The sequence below is a fragment of the Oncorhynchus gorbuscha genome, linkage group LG13, assembly GCF_021184085.1.
Source record: "Oncorhynchus gorbuscha isolate QuinsamMale2020 ecotype Even-year linkage group LG13, OgorEven_v1.0, whole genome shotgun sequence".
In the NCBI taxonomy this organism is placed as follows: Eukaryota; Metazoa; Chordata; class Actinopteri; order Salmoniformes; family Salmonidae; genus Oncorhynchus; species Oncorhynchus gorbuscha.
In genome coordinates, this window is record NC_060185.1 from 66,221,070 (window position 1) to 66,241,861 (window position 20,792).

The 20,792-nt window shown below is 44.6% G+C and overlaps 1 protein-coding gene and 1 long non-coding RNA gene across 2 annotated transcripts in view; both read right to left on the reverse strand.

Annotated features, from left to right (window-relative positions):
• The window catches only part of LOC123993353, an 80,482-nt gene that overhangs the window by 48,163 nt on the left and 11,527 nt on the right, over positions 1–20,792 (reverse strand). Inside the window, exon 2 of the long non-coding RNA XR_006831440.1 lies at positions 2,357–2,477. This is a non-coding gene — a long non-coding RNA (uncharacterized LOC123993353). The remainder of the gene's footprint in view (positions 1–2,356; positions 2,478–20,792) is intronic.
• Positions 15,813–17,623, reverse strand: LOC123993352 (transcription factor Sox-3). The gene has a single exon (XM_046295423.1). The coding sequence runs from the start codon at positions 17,393–17,395 to the stop codon at positions 16,493–16,495; it is 903 nt and encodes a 300-aa protein (XP_046151379.1). The 5' UTR covers positions 17,396–17,623; the 3' UTR covers positions 15,813–16,492.

Consider the following 20,792-nt stretch of genomic DNA (forward strand, 5'->3'; position numbering starts at 1 on the left):
GTTATATTTTGGTTGCATCTGACCATATGACATTCTCCCAATCTTCTTCTGTATCATCCAAATGCTCTCCAGCAAACTTCAGACGGGCCTGGACATGTACTGGCTTAAGCAGGGGGACACATCTGGCACTGCAGGATTTGAGTCCCTGGCGGCGTAGTGTGTTACTGACGGTAGGCTTTGTTACTTTTGTCCCAGCTCTCTGCAGGTCATTCACTAGGTCCCCCCGTGTGGTTCTGGGATTTTTGCTCACCGTTCTTGTGATCATTTTGACCCCACGGGGTGAGATCTTGCGTGGAGCCCCAGATCGAGGGAGATTATCAGTGGTCTTGTATGTCTTCTATTTCCTAATAATTGCTCCCACAGTTGATTTCTTCAAACCAAGCTGCTTAGCTATTGCAGATTCAGTCTTCCCTGCCTGGTGCAGGTCTACAATTTTGTTTCTGGTGTCCTTTGACAGCTCTTTGGTCTTGGCCATAGTGGAGTTTGGAGTGTGACTGTTTGAGGTTGTGGACAGGTGTCTTTTATACTGATAACAAGTTCAAACAGGTGCCATTAATACAGGTAACGAGTGGAGGACAGAGGAGCCCCTTAAAGAAAAAGTTACAGGTCTGTGGGAGCCAGAAATCTTGCTTGTTTGTAGGTGACCAAATACTTATTTTCCACCATAATTTGCAAATAAATTCATTAAAAATCCTACAATGTGATTTTCTACAATGTGATTTTTCTTCTCATTTTGTCTGTCATAGTTGAAGTGTACCTATGATGAAAATTACAGGCCTCTCTCATCTTTTTAAGTGGGAGAACTTGCACAATTGGTGGCTGACTAAATACTTTTTTGCCCCACTGTATCTGATTAAGTTACTGTATTATTAGCTATAAGCTAAACAGACCTGAGCTGCAACACCAGATTGTATAGAGGACAGGCATGTATAGGGTTAATCGGTTGTTAGCAAGTCACTTCTTATAGATGAGTATTGACACCAACCCATAAAGGTTACTTTATGGGACAGTTAGAAAGACCTGCCATAAAAAATACTGTAAACTCCTTCCCTCTCTGTCGAACTACATTGCATACAGTCTAAACAATGTGATATTACACTGTCCCATATCAAAAAGCAGCAGTTAGAAATTTCTTCCCCATGCTGTTTGACGGTGTCCCCCTCGACCCTCAGAACACCCAAATCCTTCAGCTCTACGGCCTGGACACAAGTGCTGCAGGTGCATGGGAGAGAATGGAGAGGAGTGGGTTGAGGGAAGAGGAGAAAGGAGAAAGAGAGGGGTGAATGGTGGGAAACAGAATGGACAGAGGGGAGATGAGAGGAGAGGGAGCCCCCCCCCTCTTCCTCCTCCATACCCCTCTTCCTCCTCCATACCTCCCTGCTGCCACACGTGACAGTGTGTGAACTGTGAGTGGTGCCGCCTGGCGCTACCAACCCTTCCTGGGCGCAGGGCGGGCAGGCATGGACAGAGGGAGGGCAGCCTATGTGGCAAGGAGCCCCTTTCTTCCCAGCCACCTGAGGATCAGTAATGACAGTGTGGCTGCAGCTGTGCACCTCACCACACTACCAACGCGAACTCCCCTACCCCTGGTCCTGCCTCAAACACACCACTCAACAACCGTGAGCCCCCTGATCCTGCCTCAAACACACCACTCAACAACCGTGAGCTCCCTGGTCCTGCCTCACACACACCACTCAACAACCGTGAGCCCCCCTGGTCCTGCCTCACACACACCACTCAACAACCGTGAGCCCCCCTGGTCCTGCCCCACACACACCACTCAACAACCGTGAGCCCCCCTGGTCCTGCCTCACACACACCACTCAACAACCGTGAGCCCCCTGGTCCTGTCTCACACACACCACTCAACAACCGTGAGCCCCCTGGTCCTGCCTCACACACACCACTCAACAACCGTGAGCCCCCCTGGTCCTGCCTCACACACACCACTCAACAACCGTGAGCCCCCCTGGTCCTGCCTCACACACACCACTCAACAACCGTGAGCCCCCCTGGTCCTGCCTCTCACACACCACTCAACAACCGTGAGCCCCCCTGGTCCTCCCTCTCACACACCACTCAACAACCGTGAGCCCCCCTGGTCCTGCCTCACACACACCACTCAACAACCGTGAGCCCCCCTGGTCCTCCCTCACACACACCACTCAACAACCGTGAGCCCCCCTGACCCCAGACCACCATGATAGGATCATTGTGTCATCAGAGTTAATTTCATCATAGGAGAGTAACTCCGTTTCTGAATTGTCAGGAATTTAGATGGCCTTGACCCTAGCTATGGTTTGGGAGAAGTCCACCAAAGCCCATGTCAGAGCCTAAGCGGGCCTGTACGACCCACCTGTCAGGTAGTTGGGTACTCCAAGGTTGCTGCTGACCAGGAGAGGGTTTCTCTGGGTTGGGTGGAGGATTTCCTACAATTATCTTCAAACATACATCTCCAATGGGGTTGCCACGGCTACCTGTGAACAGATCACACGATATCCTGTTAAATGTAGCAATAAACACGCAGTTGCCAAGTCCACAACCTCAAAAGGGTACGAGGCCGAGGTAGACAGAAACGCCACCGTTCATATGTGACCGAAGTCTTTCAGTACAGCATCTATCCTCTGCTAGATTCCCTCACATCCACTCACCATCAAAGCCTCATCTGCAGCGCTACGTATAAGCTGATATGGTGATAATGAAGGAAGGCCTTTTGCCTCTGGGGGAAGGAAAGCTGTATGAGTCACAAACACTTAGACAGTATGGAGCCACAGAGGAGGGAGCAGTAACTGGAAAGGGTAAAAACAAGATATTTTGTTTTGGTAAAGGATAACAGAGGTGGCTTACATGCTGACGACACCGCCCGCGTTGCATGAGCGAGCCTTGCAAAATAAATGCACATGTAAATGTTACTCAATCATTTTATCCAAACTGCTTGTGCGCGTCTGCGTAGCCAGGCGCTAAAATAGAACTTGGTTCAATTTTTTATGTTTTGATGCGCTGCAAGTCCCATCTCTTCCATCTCCTCATTGGTTTTCAGGAGCATATACCCACGTGGGTGATTGAAAGATGAACTGAGGTCCACACTCCGGTCCAGTTGGTGGTAATGCAACTTAAAGTTAGTTGGAAACCACCATATAAAGTCCACAGAAGAAGAAGACTGCGAGAGATTAGTAGAAACTAACTAGGTTTCCCCCGTTTATCTGTGGATTAATTGTCGGAGTAGGGAACACATGATTTTGTTCTACAACGATCCGTAAAAAAAAACAACGTGCATTCCATGTAGAAAACAACCCAATGTTTATATCCCAGGACAAATGAGCTGGTAAGAACAAGTTAGCTAGCTAAATGTCCTTGAATGTTTCATGTGTTTCAACCCGTCCCCAAATGAATATAGTTGGTTCAGAGTTTGTTTTGATATTTCAACCTGCGTGTCTTGATCACGTCTGGCGTGGATGGACAAAATCAACATGCTCGCGTGCCCGATGTAGTCAGCATGTTAATTTCATCTGCAAGTCAGGAACTCAGCCAGAAAAATGCTATTAGTCACCTGTATTCCCCGTCACAACACACACACACACCTGTCCTATGTCACTGGAGCCTCTCCCAGTGCAGAGGAGAACACACCCAGAGGGACCGGAATAACAGGCCACTGCAGCTGCAGCACATCGGACACTTGAGACGAGGTGGCACCGCACAGAGCAGATGTGTTAAAAAGCCCTCGATAACATCTCTTTATCTCCGTCTATAACCTTCGTCCATTTCACTATCATCAACTTCTCCTCCTCCACAGCTACTGTTTACAGGTCTGACAAGTCGGGCGGGAATGGCGTCTAGACTGGCGAAAGTGGACTTTTTTTCAAAGGAAAGTCCTTGGCTGAACATAGAGGAGTTATGCAAGCTAGGAGGAAAGCGTGGAGAGAGGGATTCCAATTTACATGACAACTTAGGAAAAATGCTTTTTTAATACTCATTCAGCCCCTAAATCACTCCACTCCCCCGCTCTTTCTCTTCTTTAGCCTGGGCTATTAAATCACCATCTTGACCCCTGATCTAGGGCCTAGGCCTGGAGTGTAGCGTTTGAATATGAAATGTTTGGCCTCCGTTGGGTATGGTAACAGCCCCATGCTCTGAGACTACTGAGACACGGGCTGGTCCTCAGGAGAGAGGGTTTCGTGCAGATCAGATCAGCTCAGTAGCCCTGGGGCACAGGCACTCTCCCTCTGTCATCCCTTATCTATCTCTCTCTCTATCTATATATATATATATTGCTCTTCCTCCCCCCCTCGCTCAGTAGTGGATTTACTTGGACTTGAGAGAGAGAGGAAGGGAGAGAAGGGTGGGGAATGGGGTGAGAGCGAGGGAGAGGAGAAAGGGAGGGGGCATTTGAATAAGAAACTAGATGCGATTGGTGTTAGCATGACAAAGGAGCCCGCCATCTCCCCTGATTGGTGTTAGCATGACAAAGGAGCCCGCCATCTCCCCTGATTGGTGTTAGCATGACAAAGGAGCCCGCCATCTCCCCTGATTGGTGTTAGCATGACAAAGGAGCCCGCCATCTCCCCTGATTGGTGTTAGCATGACAAAGGAGCCCGCCATCTCCCCTGATTGGTGTTAGCATGACAAAGGAGCCCGCCATCTCCCTGATTGGTGTTAGCATGACAAAGGAGCCCGCCATCTCCCCTGATTGGTGTTAGCATGACAAAGGAGCCCGCCATCTCCCCTGATTGGTGTTAGCATGACAAAGGAGCCCGCCATCTCCCCTGATTGGTGTTAGCATGACAAAGGAGCCCGCCATCTCCCCTGATTGGTGTTAGCATGACAAAGGAGCCCGCCATCTCCCCTGATTGGTGTTAGCATGACAAAGGAGCCCGCCATCTCCCTGATTGGTGTTAGCATGACAAAGGAGCCCGCCATCTCCCCTGATTGGTGTTAGCATGACAAAGGAGCCCGCCATCTCCCCTGATTGGTGTCACAGCTCAGGCACTAAAGCCATGCAGGCCCCCTGGGAGGCCCCCTGGGTGGGGTGAGATGGGGAGCACTGGCATGTTTATGCGTCTGAGGTGTGATATTGGGGAGGACAAGCTTCAGGTTAAACTTGATGAACTGTGCACAGCTCCTAAATAGAGAGAAGTGAGCATTTCTTGAAGAACCAAAAAGTTAAATACAGGCTGCCAAGATATTTATAAGGAAGAAAAAACAACCTCCTCCTTAACAGATTTTTTTCCCCATGACTTTTTTCCTAAAAATGGAAATAAAGCAGACTACACTTCATCGCTTTGACAGGTGAGGCCTCCAGGCCAAGCCCACATTAACACACTCATGGCAGCCTTGAAGAAAGAGGAACCAAGGAAGATGATAGGAAGATCTAATGCACTATAAACACTCCAGAGTGGCTGAGCTGCGCTTTGGCTTTCCTTATCTTCTGTCTTGTACTCTCCATCTTCCTTCATGTCTCTTGTCTCCTGCTCCCCACCTGTGGGCCCTCAGCCCTGGATGTCCATAGCAGGCCTCCCTTCAAGTCCCTGCTGCATGCTAATGCCCCCTGAGGTGTGAAGTGCAGATTGGCCCTTGGTGGGTGACGGCCTCTGAGCTCCAACCGGGCTGTCAGCTACTGTGTAGGTTTTACCTACTGCAGGTGGAACCCTGACACCACAGGGACCCTGTCCTCCAATGGGGGTCTACCATACCTTTGTCTCAGAACTAATGACCAGGGACAGGAGTTTTTCCTGATCTCAAATGACCTTGCCTGGGGAAAAAACTCTGGACCCTAGTCATTGCCTAAAGCTATGGCCCAGAGTTTTTCTGGTTACATCGTATAGTCAAGAAAAACTCATGGCCCCACTTATGACCATAACAAGGACAGTACATAGATAAGTGAAGAGGGATCATACAAGATAGCAACCCTGTGGTGCAGGGGGATTTCACAGCTCAATAACTTGAGCCTATTTACTTACAATCTATATTATTATCATGAGACTGGCTGTATGCATATTGTAACCAAGATGGAGGAGATGGACAGGGCTCTAGTGCAGATGAACTGAACCAGCGTCGGGAGAGACACTCGCCTAATGACACGGTCCTAGAAACAAGCGAGAGAAGACAAAAGGGAGTAGGTGGAGAGAAGGAGAGAGGTCACAGCTCCCTCCAGACAAAGCCTGGGACGAATGAGGCTCATCTGGGTAGCACTGCCTGACTCTCCAGGACACATCTCCGTTCGGGAAAGAGAGAGCACTGACTAACTCACCATGGCAACTAATCAATAGGTGACAGAGTCAGTCAGAACTGAGCCGCGGCTGAGCTTGTCCCACCTCCCCCCACGTTCCCAGGGTAACCAACGCTCCCCTCCTCCGTAGGACAGGGCAGGAGGGGACCCCCATAAACCCCTCACAGATCAGAGAGGGAACTTTATCCCCCACTGCACAAGAGTTAGTGTGGTGGTGGGGTGTTTGTGGAGGGGGTCTATGTGTGATGTATGTGTGTATGTGTATGTATATATATATATATATATATATATATATATATATATATATATATATATATATATATATATATATATATATATATATATATGTGTTGGTTGTGTGGGGGGATTTGTATGTGTATGGGTTGTGTTGGGGGGGCTTTGTATGTGTATGGGTTGTGTGGGGGGGATATGAGTGTGTGTGTGGGACGGTGTTGAATGGAGGGGCGGCATAGGTATTGAGTTTGAGACAGGTTACAGCCAGGAGCTTAATGAACACAGATCGTGACAATATGAATACGATTAAGGGCCATCTGTTGGGTCTAAGGCACCGCACGCCAATTGTGTCTGTCAATCTGTGTTCCTTCTCACTGTCCCCCAACCACCCCTAATCAATATCTGTGGCCTAGATGAGGCCTAATCTGCCCCTTGCATCGCCCCCTACCTCCATCAACCCCGGCGCCCCAATGGCTGCATTGTAACTGTATCGTCCCTGTAGAATCCCATAATCAGATCGCTGTCACAGGACATATCGCATATGTACCTCGGGCCTAACTCACACACACACACACACACACACACACACACACACACACACACACACACACACACACACACACACACACACACACACACACACACACACACACACACACACACACACGGCCCCGTTTTCTAGGCTCTCAAGCCGGGGTCAACTAGGGTCAGAGTAAATACTACTGCTCTTTGGGAATTAGGTGAAATCATGGTACATGCTCCACTGTTCATAGACAATGTGAAATAGGACATATTAAGTCACGCACAATAGGTCTGGTCAAAAAGAGTATGACATTGTTGCCGCCCATAGCATTGAATGAATGGGAAGCCAACGAGCATTTGGCGTCCCTTGATAAAAAATATTAAATAATAGCCAATCAGTGTTGAGCTCAACTGTGAATGGTCCTGGCGCACCAACAAAAAAGTGTCAAGGGAAGCCAGTTTGGATATGGATTCACACAATCACATCAAAAGCCAAACGTCATTGACAGAAACAACTTAAATTCTTGTATCTTGTTGTGTTGTTATCCTCTGGTGGCGGGCTAACTAGCTCAAATTGGCTCTTTCCTGGATGGAGATAGGGATTTGCACTTGTGGTTTTACTTAATTCTCTGTACCGGCCAAAGACTATAATGGAGATTCTGATCCAACCATTAAATTCATACATTCATACATATGTAGCTAGTTGTAGTCAGCCAACGTTAACAAGCTGGCTAATTGTTGCCCAAGAAAGGAAGCTAGGCTCGCGAGGAAGCATTTTAGCCAGGTAGCCAAAGACCACAACTAGAAGTGTGTACTGTATGACAGAGTGATAGACCATTTGGCAACATGAAAGAGAGGAGGATGGCATTGGTGTTTTTCTACAAGTAGGGTGAGTCAACATGTATTTTTCTACTTACACCCCCCCCCCCCACACACACACACAGAAATCAGTACCTTGGACAGCCACATGATATTTAGTTTGGGTCTATTGGACTCAATTGTTTTTGGTGTCTTTTAGTTGTCACTGTATTAGACTAAGTATAGGTGATTTGATGACGTTGAAATGTTGAAGTTGAAATGGTGCTGGAATAGTGGAGGCAGCTCCTGTTTCAAGGCAACTTGTGGTTCTAGATCAATACCTGTTTCGTTGTCCGAAAATGTCAGTAACATTAACGTGATTGACCATGTCGTAGGTCATGTAACGGTTCGTTACATGCAATGTGCTTTCTGGAATCCACCGGACAGATGTTGCTTTCTGGTTTTGTGGTGAAACAAAGGTGTGGTTGAATTTATTCCGCCACTGTGTTCTTATTATCTCTGCCTTAGGCCTATATATCAGAGTGGCAAGGCATATGAACTAACCGGCTATAGAGCAAACATCGCAATTATTATTATTACACGTGGGTTGTAATTTGGCATTGTTTTCCTGACTTCCTCAGTGATTTTACCAACTCACCACTACTGTATGTTATTTGATTTCCTTAAACAGGTTATAATGGAGGTACACTACATGGTCAGTGAGCACCAGGGGGCCTCCCGAGTGGCGCAGTGGTCTAAGGCACTGCATTGCAGTGCTAGCTGTGCCACTAGAGATCCTGGTTCAAGTCCAGGCTCTGTCGCAGCCGGCCACGACTGGGAGACCCATGGGGCTTGGCATTGTGCATGGTGATCTTAGGCTTGTGAGCAGCTGCTCGGCTATGGAAACCCATTTCACGAAGCTCCCGACAAACAGTTCTTGTGCTGACGGTTGCTTCCAGAAGTATTGTTTTAACTCAGTAGTGATTGTTGCAACCGAGGACAGACGTTTTTTACGCGCTACGTGCTTCAGCACTCGGCGGTCCCATTCTGTGAGCTTGTGCGGCCTCCCACTTTGCAGCTGAGCCTTTGTTGCTCCTAGAAGTTTCCACTTCACACTAACAGCGCTTGCAGTTGACAGGGGCAGCTCTAGTAGGGCAGACATTTTACAAACTGACTTGTTGGAAAGGTGGCATCCTATGAGGTTGCCATTCATTTGAATGGGTGTCCACATACTTTTGTATATATAGTGTATCTATGCTAACGTAGCTCCCTAACCCTGTTTCCCAATCGGCTGTGTATGTGTGTCATCCACCAATTACATACAGTCATCCTCCCAAACAAGTTCAAGTGAACGTCAACAACAGGGCTTTCTGTGACACAAACCAAAGAATCCCTGTAGGGAGAACCCTATAAAAATATCACCTCGCTATACCAACAACCACCACCCCCAGCGAAATGTACCTTCCCAGCCCTAGGTGTGATTTGTGTTTGTTATCATTGTGGACAAAGGGACTGTAAAGCCTGTCTCATGTTTGATGAGTCTCATATTCACACACACTATATAAATGGAATCTTATTGAAGGATCCAGACATTTTTCACTTGGTTTGGAGAAACTTACCTCACCAGCGAATTCACTTCTGGAGTTCCCAGGTATCAAAAAACATTAACAAAGACTCCAAAAACACCCAAATGCATCCTTTTACAAACAGCAAAGCTCTCAGTATAGTGATGCAGGTCTTTAGATGTTGTACACGTGAAGTTGTGTCATTCTCACTTCTTCCTGGATGTTTTTGGAGTCTTTGTTCATGTTTTTTGAACGCCCTGGAACCCTAGAATAAGGTTCAGGAAGTTAATCGGAATTGAAATGGCAAAAAAAAAAGTGTTTAGACAGATTAGGTTCCTAAATAATGAAATATTGAAATTGGGAGCTGGGAGCTGGGTGTTGTTGAGGAAAGGTAGCTCTAGTGACATCTGAGGCATCTGTAAGGTAATCTGGCTGGTAGCGTGGCACGCCCCCACACTGGTGAATCATGGGTGAGGCACCCATAAAGTCAGGAGTGAAAAGAAGATACTCTGGCCTGCCTTCCAACTATGTCTGAGTGGGCAGGTGGTATAGGACTATGCTGAGTATAGCATGCCAATTGAAGTTATGAATTTAAATTAAACTCATAAATAAAGTTTGCACTTGTTGTCTATTAGAATTTAGATTTTCCTTTTTTTATTTTTGTTCATATTTTTCCTGAATAGAATTGACATTTACCCCAACCCTGAATGACTGGATATTATTAGTCACTCTAAGCCAGAGACAGTATGTCTTCATTCTGAGATTCCACACGCCTTATCAGGAGTCTCAATCGAAGCTGTTGGGCAACAATCCTAGATTAACACGCTCAAAGAGTGCCATCTGTTTTCGCCCTGTTAACATAATATCACAGTAAGAAAATGGTACAGGCCTAGAAAGAATATACACAGTGTGTATGTTTGATTGAATCAAAAATAAAACCATTATTTTAAATTGGATTAATTCAAAGAACCATTCCCTAACACGCACATCTTCACATTTACACCTGATTGCTGTCCAATGTCTATAAACCTTTCATTCTAATAATTTTACCGACTGACATCAATGGAAGTCATTTGGTCCTAAGGCTCTACTCTGATTCTGGAGTGGCGGTGGCTTTGCCTTTCAAGCGTCTCCCAATCTGCATTCTTTGTGTTTGTGTAACGCACGGCAATGCAACCAGAAGCTATAATTAACAAGAGACATCTGCATTACGGAACACGTCTGTTGGAGGCTTGGTGCTTACAGTGAATTCGGAGACTATTCAGGCCATTTCCCTTTTTCCACATTTTGTCATGTTACAGCCTATTTCTCAAATGGATTAAGGACATTTTTTCCCTCATCAATCTACACACAGTACCGCATAATGACAAAGCGAAAAACAGAAATACCTTATTTACATAAGAATTCAGACCCTTTGCTATAAGACTCGAAATTGAGCTCAGGTGCATCCTGTTTCCATTGATCATCCTTGAGATGTTTCTACAACTTGAGTGGAGTCCACCTGTAGTAAATTAAATTGATTGGACATGATTTGGAAAGGCACACTGCCTATATAAGGTCCCAAAGTTGACAGTGTATGTCAGAGCAAAAACCAAGCCATAGGGTCGAAGGAATTGTCCGTAGAGCTCAGAGACAGGATTGTGTCAAGGCACAGATCTGGGGAAGGGTACCAAACATTTCTGCAGCGTTGAAGGTCCCCAAGAACACAGTGGCCTCCATCATTCTTAAGTGGAAGAAGTTAGGAACCTCCAAGACTCTTCCTAAGGCTGGATGCCCGGGCCAAACTGAGCAATCGGGGGAGAAGGGCCTTGGTTTGTGAGGTGAACAAGAACCCAGTGGTCACTCTGAAAGAGCTCCAGAGTTCCTCTGTGGAGATGGAAGAACCTTCCAGAAGGACAACCATCTCTGCAGCACTCCACCATTCAGGCCTTTATGGTAGTGGCCAGATGGAAGCCACTCCTCAATAAAAGGCACTTGGAGTTTGCCAAAAGACACCTAAAGGACTCTCAGACCATGAGAAACTATTTTCTCTGGTCTGATGAAACCATCCCTACAGTGAAGCATGTTGGTCGAAGCATCATGCTGTTGGGATGTTTTTCAGCGGCAGAGACTGAAAGACTTGTCAGGATTGAGGGAAGATGAATGGAGCAAAGTACAGAGAGATTCTTGATGAAAACCTGCTCCAGAGCACTCAGGACCTCAGACTGGGGTGAAGGTTTACCTTCCAACAGGACAATGACCCTAAGCACACAGCAAAGACAATACAGGAGAGTATTCAGGACCAGTCTCTGAATGTCCTTGAGTGGCCAAGCCAGAGCTCGGACTTGAACCCGATCGAACATCTCTGGAGAAACCTGAAAAAAGCTGTGCAGCGACGTTCCCCATCCAACCTGACAGAGCTTGAGAGGATCTGCAGAAAAGAATGGGAGAAACTCCCCAAATACAGGTGTGCCAAGGTTGTAGTGACATACCCAAGAAGACTCGAGGCTGTAATTGCGGCCAAAGGTGCTTCAACAAAGTACTGATTAAAGGGTCTGAATACTTTTTATTGTTTTATACATTTGCAAAAATTTCTAAAACCTGTTTTTGCTTTGTCATTATGGGGTATTGTGTGTAGATTGATGAGGGGGGAAAAGCTATTTAGAATAAGGATGTAACGTAACAAAATGTGGCAAAAGTCAAGAGGTCTGAATACTTTGCGAACACACTGAATATCCACCCAGGAAGGGTAGGACTAGAGAGAGAACAGAGAAAATGTCAAATTAAACTTTTGGTTTATTGACTGAGGGCTGTCTATCAGTCAGTTTGGGCCATTGTGAGTGTGAGTGGCTGGACAGGAGAGGAGAGAGGGTTGGTTGGATGGATGGCTCTCAGAGGGTCAGTCCCAAAGCCCTGACCCCAGGAGGATTTGATGCCATTTTCCCACGCAGGGAGCCGACCTGAGAGGAGATTGTTAACAACATCTGCACCAGTTCAGAAAGATTAACCCCCACCACATTGCCCCAACCCCCACACCTCCACACACATACACACACAGACTGACACACGCAAAGACACTCCTCTGCTGGCTGTCAGTCTTGCCGGATCCACACGAGTGTCACTACTCCGGACAGGCCTGCCCCAAGCTGGACATACAGGGCGCTCCAGGCCAGGCCAGCTGAGATCAGAGGGAAGGGCCTCCTGGAGATCCCAGCCATAGCAGATCAATGCCAATACATCCTAAGTCTGCTTCTGAACTGGAATGGAGCCTGATATGTTAGACTTAGTCTGTCTCTCATTTGAGTTTCTGTCTCACTGCAACTGTCACCTACACTATATGGCACAAATCAGTCTTAACCCATTTTCCATGTTGGATGACGCACGTAGTGACTGTTTGAAGAGTAAGAGCTTGATTTAAGTATGTAAAAGTGTGTTCATTTTTGGAACGAGGTGTGTCCTGATATAGACTTGCTGAGCAGGTTCAGGCCACATAGTAGGCGTGTGATGTCACCAACATCAGTCAGTGGGCCTGTCACAGACTTTAAGAATTACTTTTCCATTTATGACATTGATGTAGATGGAACCCTCTAAAACACCTACTCATATTCCCTCACAACACCTAGTTAACATACTAGGACACCCATATAAGTGTGTCATGACTTGTCACAACTGAATGAAAAGACAACAGGAAAAACTGATAGAAATTCTAATTTGACACTGAAGCTCTGTAATACAAACATGTAATACAGGTACGTAAGTGGAAGAGAATTAAAAAATGGCCAGAAAAAAATGATATCAAGCATGACGACACACACACAAACAGTTAAACACGCATTAACACAAACCATCACAAGCACCACACAGCAGCAAATAGAATCCTCTGGGAATCCGCTGAATCCGTGTTCTACAGGGTATAATTAGGTTCGTTTTGGAGAGGGGGGTTAAACAAACAGGCCCAGTGAGGTCATAGGCAGATGGAAGTGGGGATATGCCCGCACTTGCTGAGTGTGCACAGGGCTCCACATGACAGGCCCTTAGAGAGGCCCTGTGGGCGATCAGTGGGCAGGGGGGTGTGGGGGTGCTGACGGTGGCCAACAGCACTGCCAGAACATTCACACCCAATCAATAGATCAGGGTTTGACTACTTACTGTACAGTTTACGTTTTTCCGAAATCTCATTTCAGAACTAAATCAGGATTAGCCATGTTATAAGTGTCCTCGGGGGAAACAATAAGGATAATAGTTTGGCTACTTGGCTACATGTACTGTATACGGTTTTCAAAGAACTCAGATGGGAAAACAATGCATTACACCCAAATGCACCAGAAAAACATTGATAACTCTTACATCAAATGCAGCAGTAGAACTTTGATAACTCTTGCATCATGTTTCCTGTAGGGCCTTGCTAACCTAATGGAAAAGTACCATAGAACTGAACCCTCCCCGGTTATCAAACAAACTATGAGGGCTGGAAGCCGCTCCGCTCGGGGATCACATACCAACTGACTGATCTAGCACATTTTGACAGATGGCACAGAACCACCATTCTCTCTGACTCCGGCTCAGTGCAAACACCTCTGACATGGCCGACCGGGGAGGGAAAAGCTGCTTAATTGCAAAGAAATGACTTGGAGAGGGTGATTAGATGACGGGCGGCCGCTGGCGCACTAGAGTGATTTAAGACCCTTTCAGTGAATGCAGGGAGGTCTGGATAATCTTTCCCTCCACAAAGGTGTGTGGGGCTAATCCAGGCCGCTTTGCTGAGCTGTGGATCAAATCCCACAGGGAGTGTGGGAAGGCCAGCGGGACAGCCAACGCTCCAGCCATATTGGTGTCCAGGGTGGCCTATCCCAGGATGCTTTGCACCAGTATCGACCTGCCTGCTTGCTCCATACCTCTGCTGTAAGGGTGTTGGACAGAAGGAGTGTACTGGAATGCCAAGAAACATGGTCTCAGATTGTTTTGTGTGTGTGTGTGTGTGTGTGTGTGTGTGTGTGTGTGTGTGTGTGTGTGTGTGTGTGTGTGTGTGTGTGTGTGTGTGTGTGTGTGTGTGTGTGTGTGTGTGTGTGTGTGTGTGTGTGTGTGTGTGTGTGTGTGTGTGTGTGTGTGTGTGTGTGTGTGTGTGTTATAAGGAGTAAGGAATTACATCCAAATGGACTCAATCCCTTCTTTAAGTATCTTACTTCCTAACAGCAGCAATAACTAAGCAGAAACCTGACGGAAACCTTTTCTGTGTATGAGTCGGTTTCATATTCAAGCGTTTTATTCAGTTTGTCAAGTCACATTCAAAACAAGGATGACTAATTAAATTACATAATATTTAAATGATTTAATCTACTTTTCAGGTTTTGAATATTCTGACAAAAAAAGACTATAAAAAGAATTGTGTCTGGAAATTAATTATTTTAAAAAACTTAATGAAGATTATACTTTGTCAATTTAATGTGTAGAACCATGAATTCCTACATGAATTGTATGTTTTCTTGTTAATTAATTTATTCGAAACATATTGACTAATATATGCATATTCACACTCATTATCCAACCAATTGAACATGTTGGTGATAAACCGTGTGCAACAAAGGAATGGGTTTACAGCTATAGGCCTATATCCACATTTGTATCTGCTACTATTGTAGGGGAGAGTGGGGTAAATTGAGCCAAAGGGGTAAATTGAGCCCCCCTTGTTTCTTGGAAACCATACAGGAAGTTAATCATGTGACCAAATATTTAGGAAGAAGTCATCCTTCTATGAAGTCTGAAGGAAGAAACCACATGGAAAAAGTTGGTAAGAAACTTAAGTTAAACTATTGATTAAAGCGGTCCAATAGGCCTAGAAGTAAGAAGTTAAATTCAGGAGAGAGTAGATTAAACTTTTTCCCTTCTCAGATAAGTATGGAAAAATGTCAGCAATAACTTGGAACGGTTAGGCATACTTTTTATAGGCCCATTATCTTTTACATTGAGATATTTAAAAGGTGCAGCGTCGTTTTCCTATGTCCCAACAAAATTGTACAAGTCAGTAGGCTAGGCATTGATACCCCTTATTTAGGAACAGGGCTACATATTCATGGAGTCAAAAATGTACTCAAACCAAAATGAATTAAAATAGGCCTGTATTTCAATAATTGGAAGAGATTAGGCAAGTCATTAAATTTAACAGAATTATCCAAAATATTGGGCTACACGCAACTTTAGACCTAGATTTCACATTTTGTTTACAGTAGGCCTATTTGAGGAAAACTTGAGTTATAGACCTCGTTCATCCAGCATGTTTGAGTTTATTAGTCACACTTCGTTACACCCATCGTCTAAGATAAATCACTCGCTGTTCAATGTTATTGCTCATTTCATTCTGAGGCGGCATCTCCGAGGATACCTGACAGATTTCACCCATCAAACTCACGTCATATCCCCAATAGACAAGTACAACACAGATGGCTCATACCCCCACACAATCACCAACAAAAAAACATAGGAGTCGGTAATCTTGTTTCGTACAAATTTATTCATCATTTAAAGAATAGAGGATGGTCTTAAAGTAGAAACGTCAGTTTTTAAATAAAAACCTCTTGGCCCATGATATGGGTTAACCTGACACTGTCAAAACTTCACAGAAAGGGAAATTGTCACAAAAAAAAATGGAACATGACGTAGGGCTACAGAGGGTTCACAAGCTTAAAAAACAACGTACTATAAATAAACTTGCGCTTGCGACCCGCACAGTCTTACATTAAAACCCAGGTCATAAAGAAAAAGACTACAAAGATTGACACAGTCGACACAAACGGACATTCTACAAATTAAGTGTAAACATTTATGATCCAACTCTCCATCCAGCTTTTCTGAAATACAATGGCGTCTTCATGAGGCCATATGCCTTTTTCATAGAGAAAAAAAATGGCATTAAAATATAGAAGTCCATTTCTCCTACAGAATTTGATTGCGTATACTCATGATAAAAGACTCTTTGCAATGCAATTTACTCTGGTGGGCTCAACATTCAACTTCAGTCCAGGATATGTAGATTTAAAAATGCTTTTAACATGGACAACTCATTGAGATAAAAAATACAATTTCATTGTTTTAAACAAAACTACTGAACGTCGACTCTTTTTAGCAATCAAAATGTTCAAGTATCCGAAGTACTTTAAGTTTAGTCATTTTTTCAAATGTGGGTTAGGGGTAGCGTTCCGTTCACGCCAGTCCCCGCGGTCTGATAGTGCGGATGTACACTGTGTAACCGACTGGTCTGAAGGGAAGAGTGATCCGCGCCGTCTCCACCCGGAGGAAGATACATGCTGATCATATCCCTCAGATCCCCCAAACACGCTCTCTGTGAGTGGGAGGTAATCGCCGGTGGAGGTGAGCTCGGCTCGGTCTTGCACACGGATGCCATGGAGCCCAAGCCCATGGCGTTGGAGGTCTGCTGCGTGTATGCTGGGGACATGCTGTACGTGGACGCTGCGTTCATGTAGGTCTGCGCCGAGGACATCATGGGGTACTGGAGCCCTGCCATCTCATACCGATGCATCTGCTGGATCTGAGGGCTGTTCATGCTGTGATGCGGAGGGTAGGCCAACTGGTCCTGCATGAGGGAGTACGCACTGTTTGTCCAGCCATTCATGTGTGCATAACTGTCCATCCGCTGTCCCACCGAGACGCCGTTGTTAACAGCGTTGGCACCTGGCGCTAGAAGTCCTCCTGGCAAAGAATACTTGTCTTTCTTGAGCAGGGTTTTGGTCTTCCTGCGGGGACGGTATTTGTAATCCGGATGCTCCTTCATGTGCATGGCGCGCAGACGCTTGGCCTCGTCGATGAAGGGTCTCTTCTCTGCGTCAGTCAAAAGTTTCCAGTCTGCACCGAGCCGCTTGCTGATCTCAGAGTTGTGCATTTTGGGGTTCTCTTGTGCCATCTTTCTCCGCTGTCCACGGGACCACACCATGAAAGCGTTCATAGGCCTCTTCACCCGGTCCTGGTCGTTGGCACTGTTGTTCTTGTTGCCCGCAGCGGAGCCCGAATTGGACTGCGGGAGCGGGCTCTTGATCTCGGTTTCCATCATGTTATACATTCAAACGGCTTTTAAATGTAAACTCTCAGGCGCGGAAAATGTATAACAAAATGTCCTCAAACTAAAAGAAAGGTAGAAATAGTACTGACCACCAGTCTCATGTGAGGAAAAAAAAGTTGTCAAAAGAAGCTTAGGTATTGCTAGTTTGCCAGGTGCTTCCAATGTCTCACTTCTCGTCAGCCAGCTCTGTTCACCACGGCTCTAAAACAGAACTCTGCAAACTTGTCCGCCAACCTCAGCTGTTATTAGTGCCTGGGCCATGTGATTTGGATTGACAGTGTAACAATGAGTGGCTCCCGACCAATCACAGCGCTCTGTTTTGGGCTGAGTTGGAGAGATATGTTCAACTTTATACATAAAGAACACGTTATAAGGCAGTTAAATTATATTTTAGTTCATCTAAGTAATTAAAGCGTACTCTAAATGTGTATCTGTATTTTGACGTATTAAAATGTAGGTTACATGAACGAAACGTTGTAGAATATGTCTGAATCCGGAGTGAAACAAACGGAATTTTAGCCTGTAACGTTTTAAAATAAAACGAAAACATTTGATGGAACGGATCTCCTCGACAATTTAAATTGATCATCAAATATATTAGCCTAATAGTTCAATATATAGGTTGGAGTTTGTAAATGGTATAGATTTGTAAGTGCCTTACAATTTTACACGTATCACTTGCGTATAAAACTATTATAAATTCATTCTGGCAAACCCTGTCTATATATAGAGCAAGTGCGCCAGGCGTAATTTCTTAATTTGTAAACGGTCTTGGTAAAGAAAAAGGTGGAAATCAAATAATCCCATTCAAGTGGCGACATGGAGGCGGGGTTCCAAAAGGCCTAAATGAGTGCAAGGCAAATATCGAGGCAGAAAAGTGGTATTCTCTCCCTTCATTCATGAATTCTCTCACGTCCTTTAAATATCAAGATAATACTATTGTGCTGGACTGGCATCTATAGGATTTGAGGTTATCGTGCTCCCTCATATGGAAGAGTTTGTGTCAATACCATTTCAATTACAGCCAATTTCAGACACCAATCTGTTTTTTTTAAAGGCCTATTGAAAATTCGTCTGATTATCATTTTCAAAGTGGAGATTTGTCATGAATTTAATTAGAATTCATTTATTAAATTGTTAATATGTTGACAAATTCTGATTAATCCAAAAAGCATCAACTTGAACATTTTGGAAATATAAATGTGGGTTAATTGGAATACACTGCAAATGTGCGTAATTGTCACAATTAGACTGGATTAAAATGTCAGTTTACCGTGTCCGTTTATATTTGCAAGTGCGACTTCACTTGCTATTTCTCCACTAGTTTTGGTTTATCTCAGTAGCCAGTTCTAAAAACAGCCAACATTGGGACTGGCACACCGGCGAATGACAAAACCATGATACATCAACGACCTCTTGTGGAGAGAGGACTGCCTACAGCTCGAACAAAGTATTTTGAATGGTTGATGGTGATCTGAGAATTTATATTCCGATTTTCCTTGTCGTAAAATTCGACAGCTCGTGTGCGTAAAACGTTTTCGCTCTGTAGTGCTAATGGTTATTAAAATGGTCACCGCGTATAGTCACTGATTTACATGTGTTGCTTTACAAACGACCCGAAACACCGCTCCTGTTGAGCAGTTTAAACCGATATTACATTCTCTTGCAGCCCTCAGGCAAACTTTACACCTGCTAATGACTACAAGCCTTCGCCAGTCGAAAACGTCCTCAATTAACACCTCCGCCACTCAACATTGAGTACCACAGATCTGTGAGCAATCTAGGGTTTCAAATATTAATGAAAAGGAATTCTCCACACTAAAGACTTCACGATTTCACCTAAAGAAGTTCAAAATCTCAATTTACATCTAACATATTGGAGTTGTGTAAGCATATCTATGCTTATGAATTGGATTTCAAAATCGAAAACATTCAATATTGTAACCTTTTTTCAACAATTATTATCAAGGCTTGAAAATACACAGGCCTGACATTAAATAATGTATCCATAAGGCCTACCACATAATAACAACTTGATCTAATACCTTTGACGATGTCGAACATTGAAAATGTGTCTATAGGGGATATTGAATGGAATCCACATTTAAATCAAGTCCGTCAGAGAACGAGTACATTTAATTTAGTTGAAGACAAAATAAATGAATAGCCATAGAAACGCAGTTCTACACTTGCTATCCAGCTCATAGATCAACATATTGATTTGCCTCGACGTTAAATCAATTGAGAGCAGACATCACCCCGCGCATTTCAGTGAAAAGCTGTGTTGATTGGTCCGCCATTAACAGAGCACAGAACACGTCGCTGAACCTCTGTACTTGAGTTAACCGATCTAATTCTCAGAAACCAATCATTTGTTTATCTGGGAAGATTCAAAAACGGACCCGCTTGTAATCGTTTTATGGAAATCGACCAGACAGCGGGAAAAGAAAAACTCGGGGCTCAGTAAGGAGGACCTATGATGTGTACCTAATTTCCAAATTAAGGACAGCGGAGGGCGAGGAGAACCACCAGCAAAGCCTGGCAGTGTTCGGCCTCAGCGAGTTCCATGCCCCTCAGGACCCAGAGCGTCACGGCTTTCAGAATCACACTGTTGAACATTCACAAATGTACTCCAAAAACTTTCAAGTATGCAGAGTAATGTGCAACGAGTATGCAAACAATAGTAGCCATATCTGATAGTTTATTTCTGAACAGGACCTTCATTTTAATGTGATAAACTTGTCATGTATCACCAATAGATGCAGAAATTGAGTGGCAAATAAAAAAGCCTATTTTTATAAAAGTCTCTTCAATATAGTATATCATCCAAGACACACACAGGTATTTTCTGTGAAATATCCAACTAAAGCCTCGTTCGATAACCTGCCCCAGCACCAACAGAAGCCCTGTCATCAACAATTGGCCAATAGCTCCCATTCGTTGACAAGAACAGGCCAACCAAGCCTGTTTTTTATAGTCCAATTTATACAAAAATATATTTTTAAATAAAATGTATTGGGTAAAAGCATATTCCCCAGATGGTGAATTCAGGATAAAACACTATAGCCTACACTAATACATTTGCAACCCTTCATGTTGTATAATCTCTATTCCAGTGATTATCTGAATCTGGTTAATGAGCAGTAAATAAACAATATCAAAACGGAGGAAAGCCCTGCTATCGCATATCCGCACAATATGATAAGGGGGTAGATATACTAAATAGTATATAATGAACAACGCTATTTGCGCAGAGCTTCAGGCTAATTCAAATTCATTCTACTTCGGTCTAATTGACACAAAAGCTGCATTAATTCCCCCATTGAAAGGAGACGCAGTTCCCTATGCAAGCTTAGCGTAACCGACTGAATAAAGCTTTTGGTCAGAGAAATTGAGT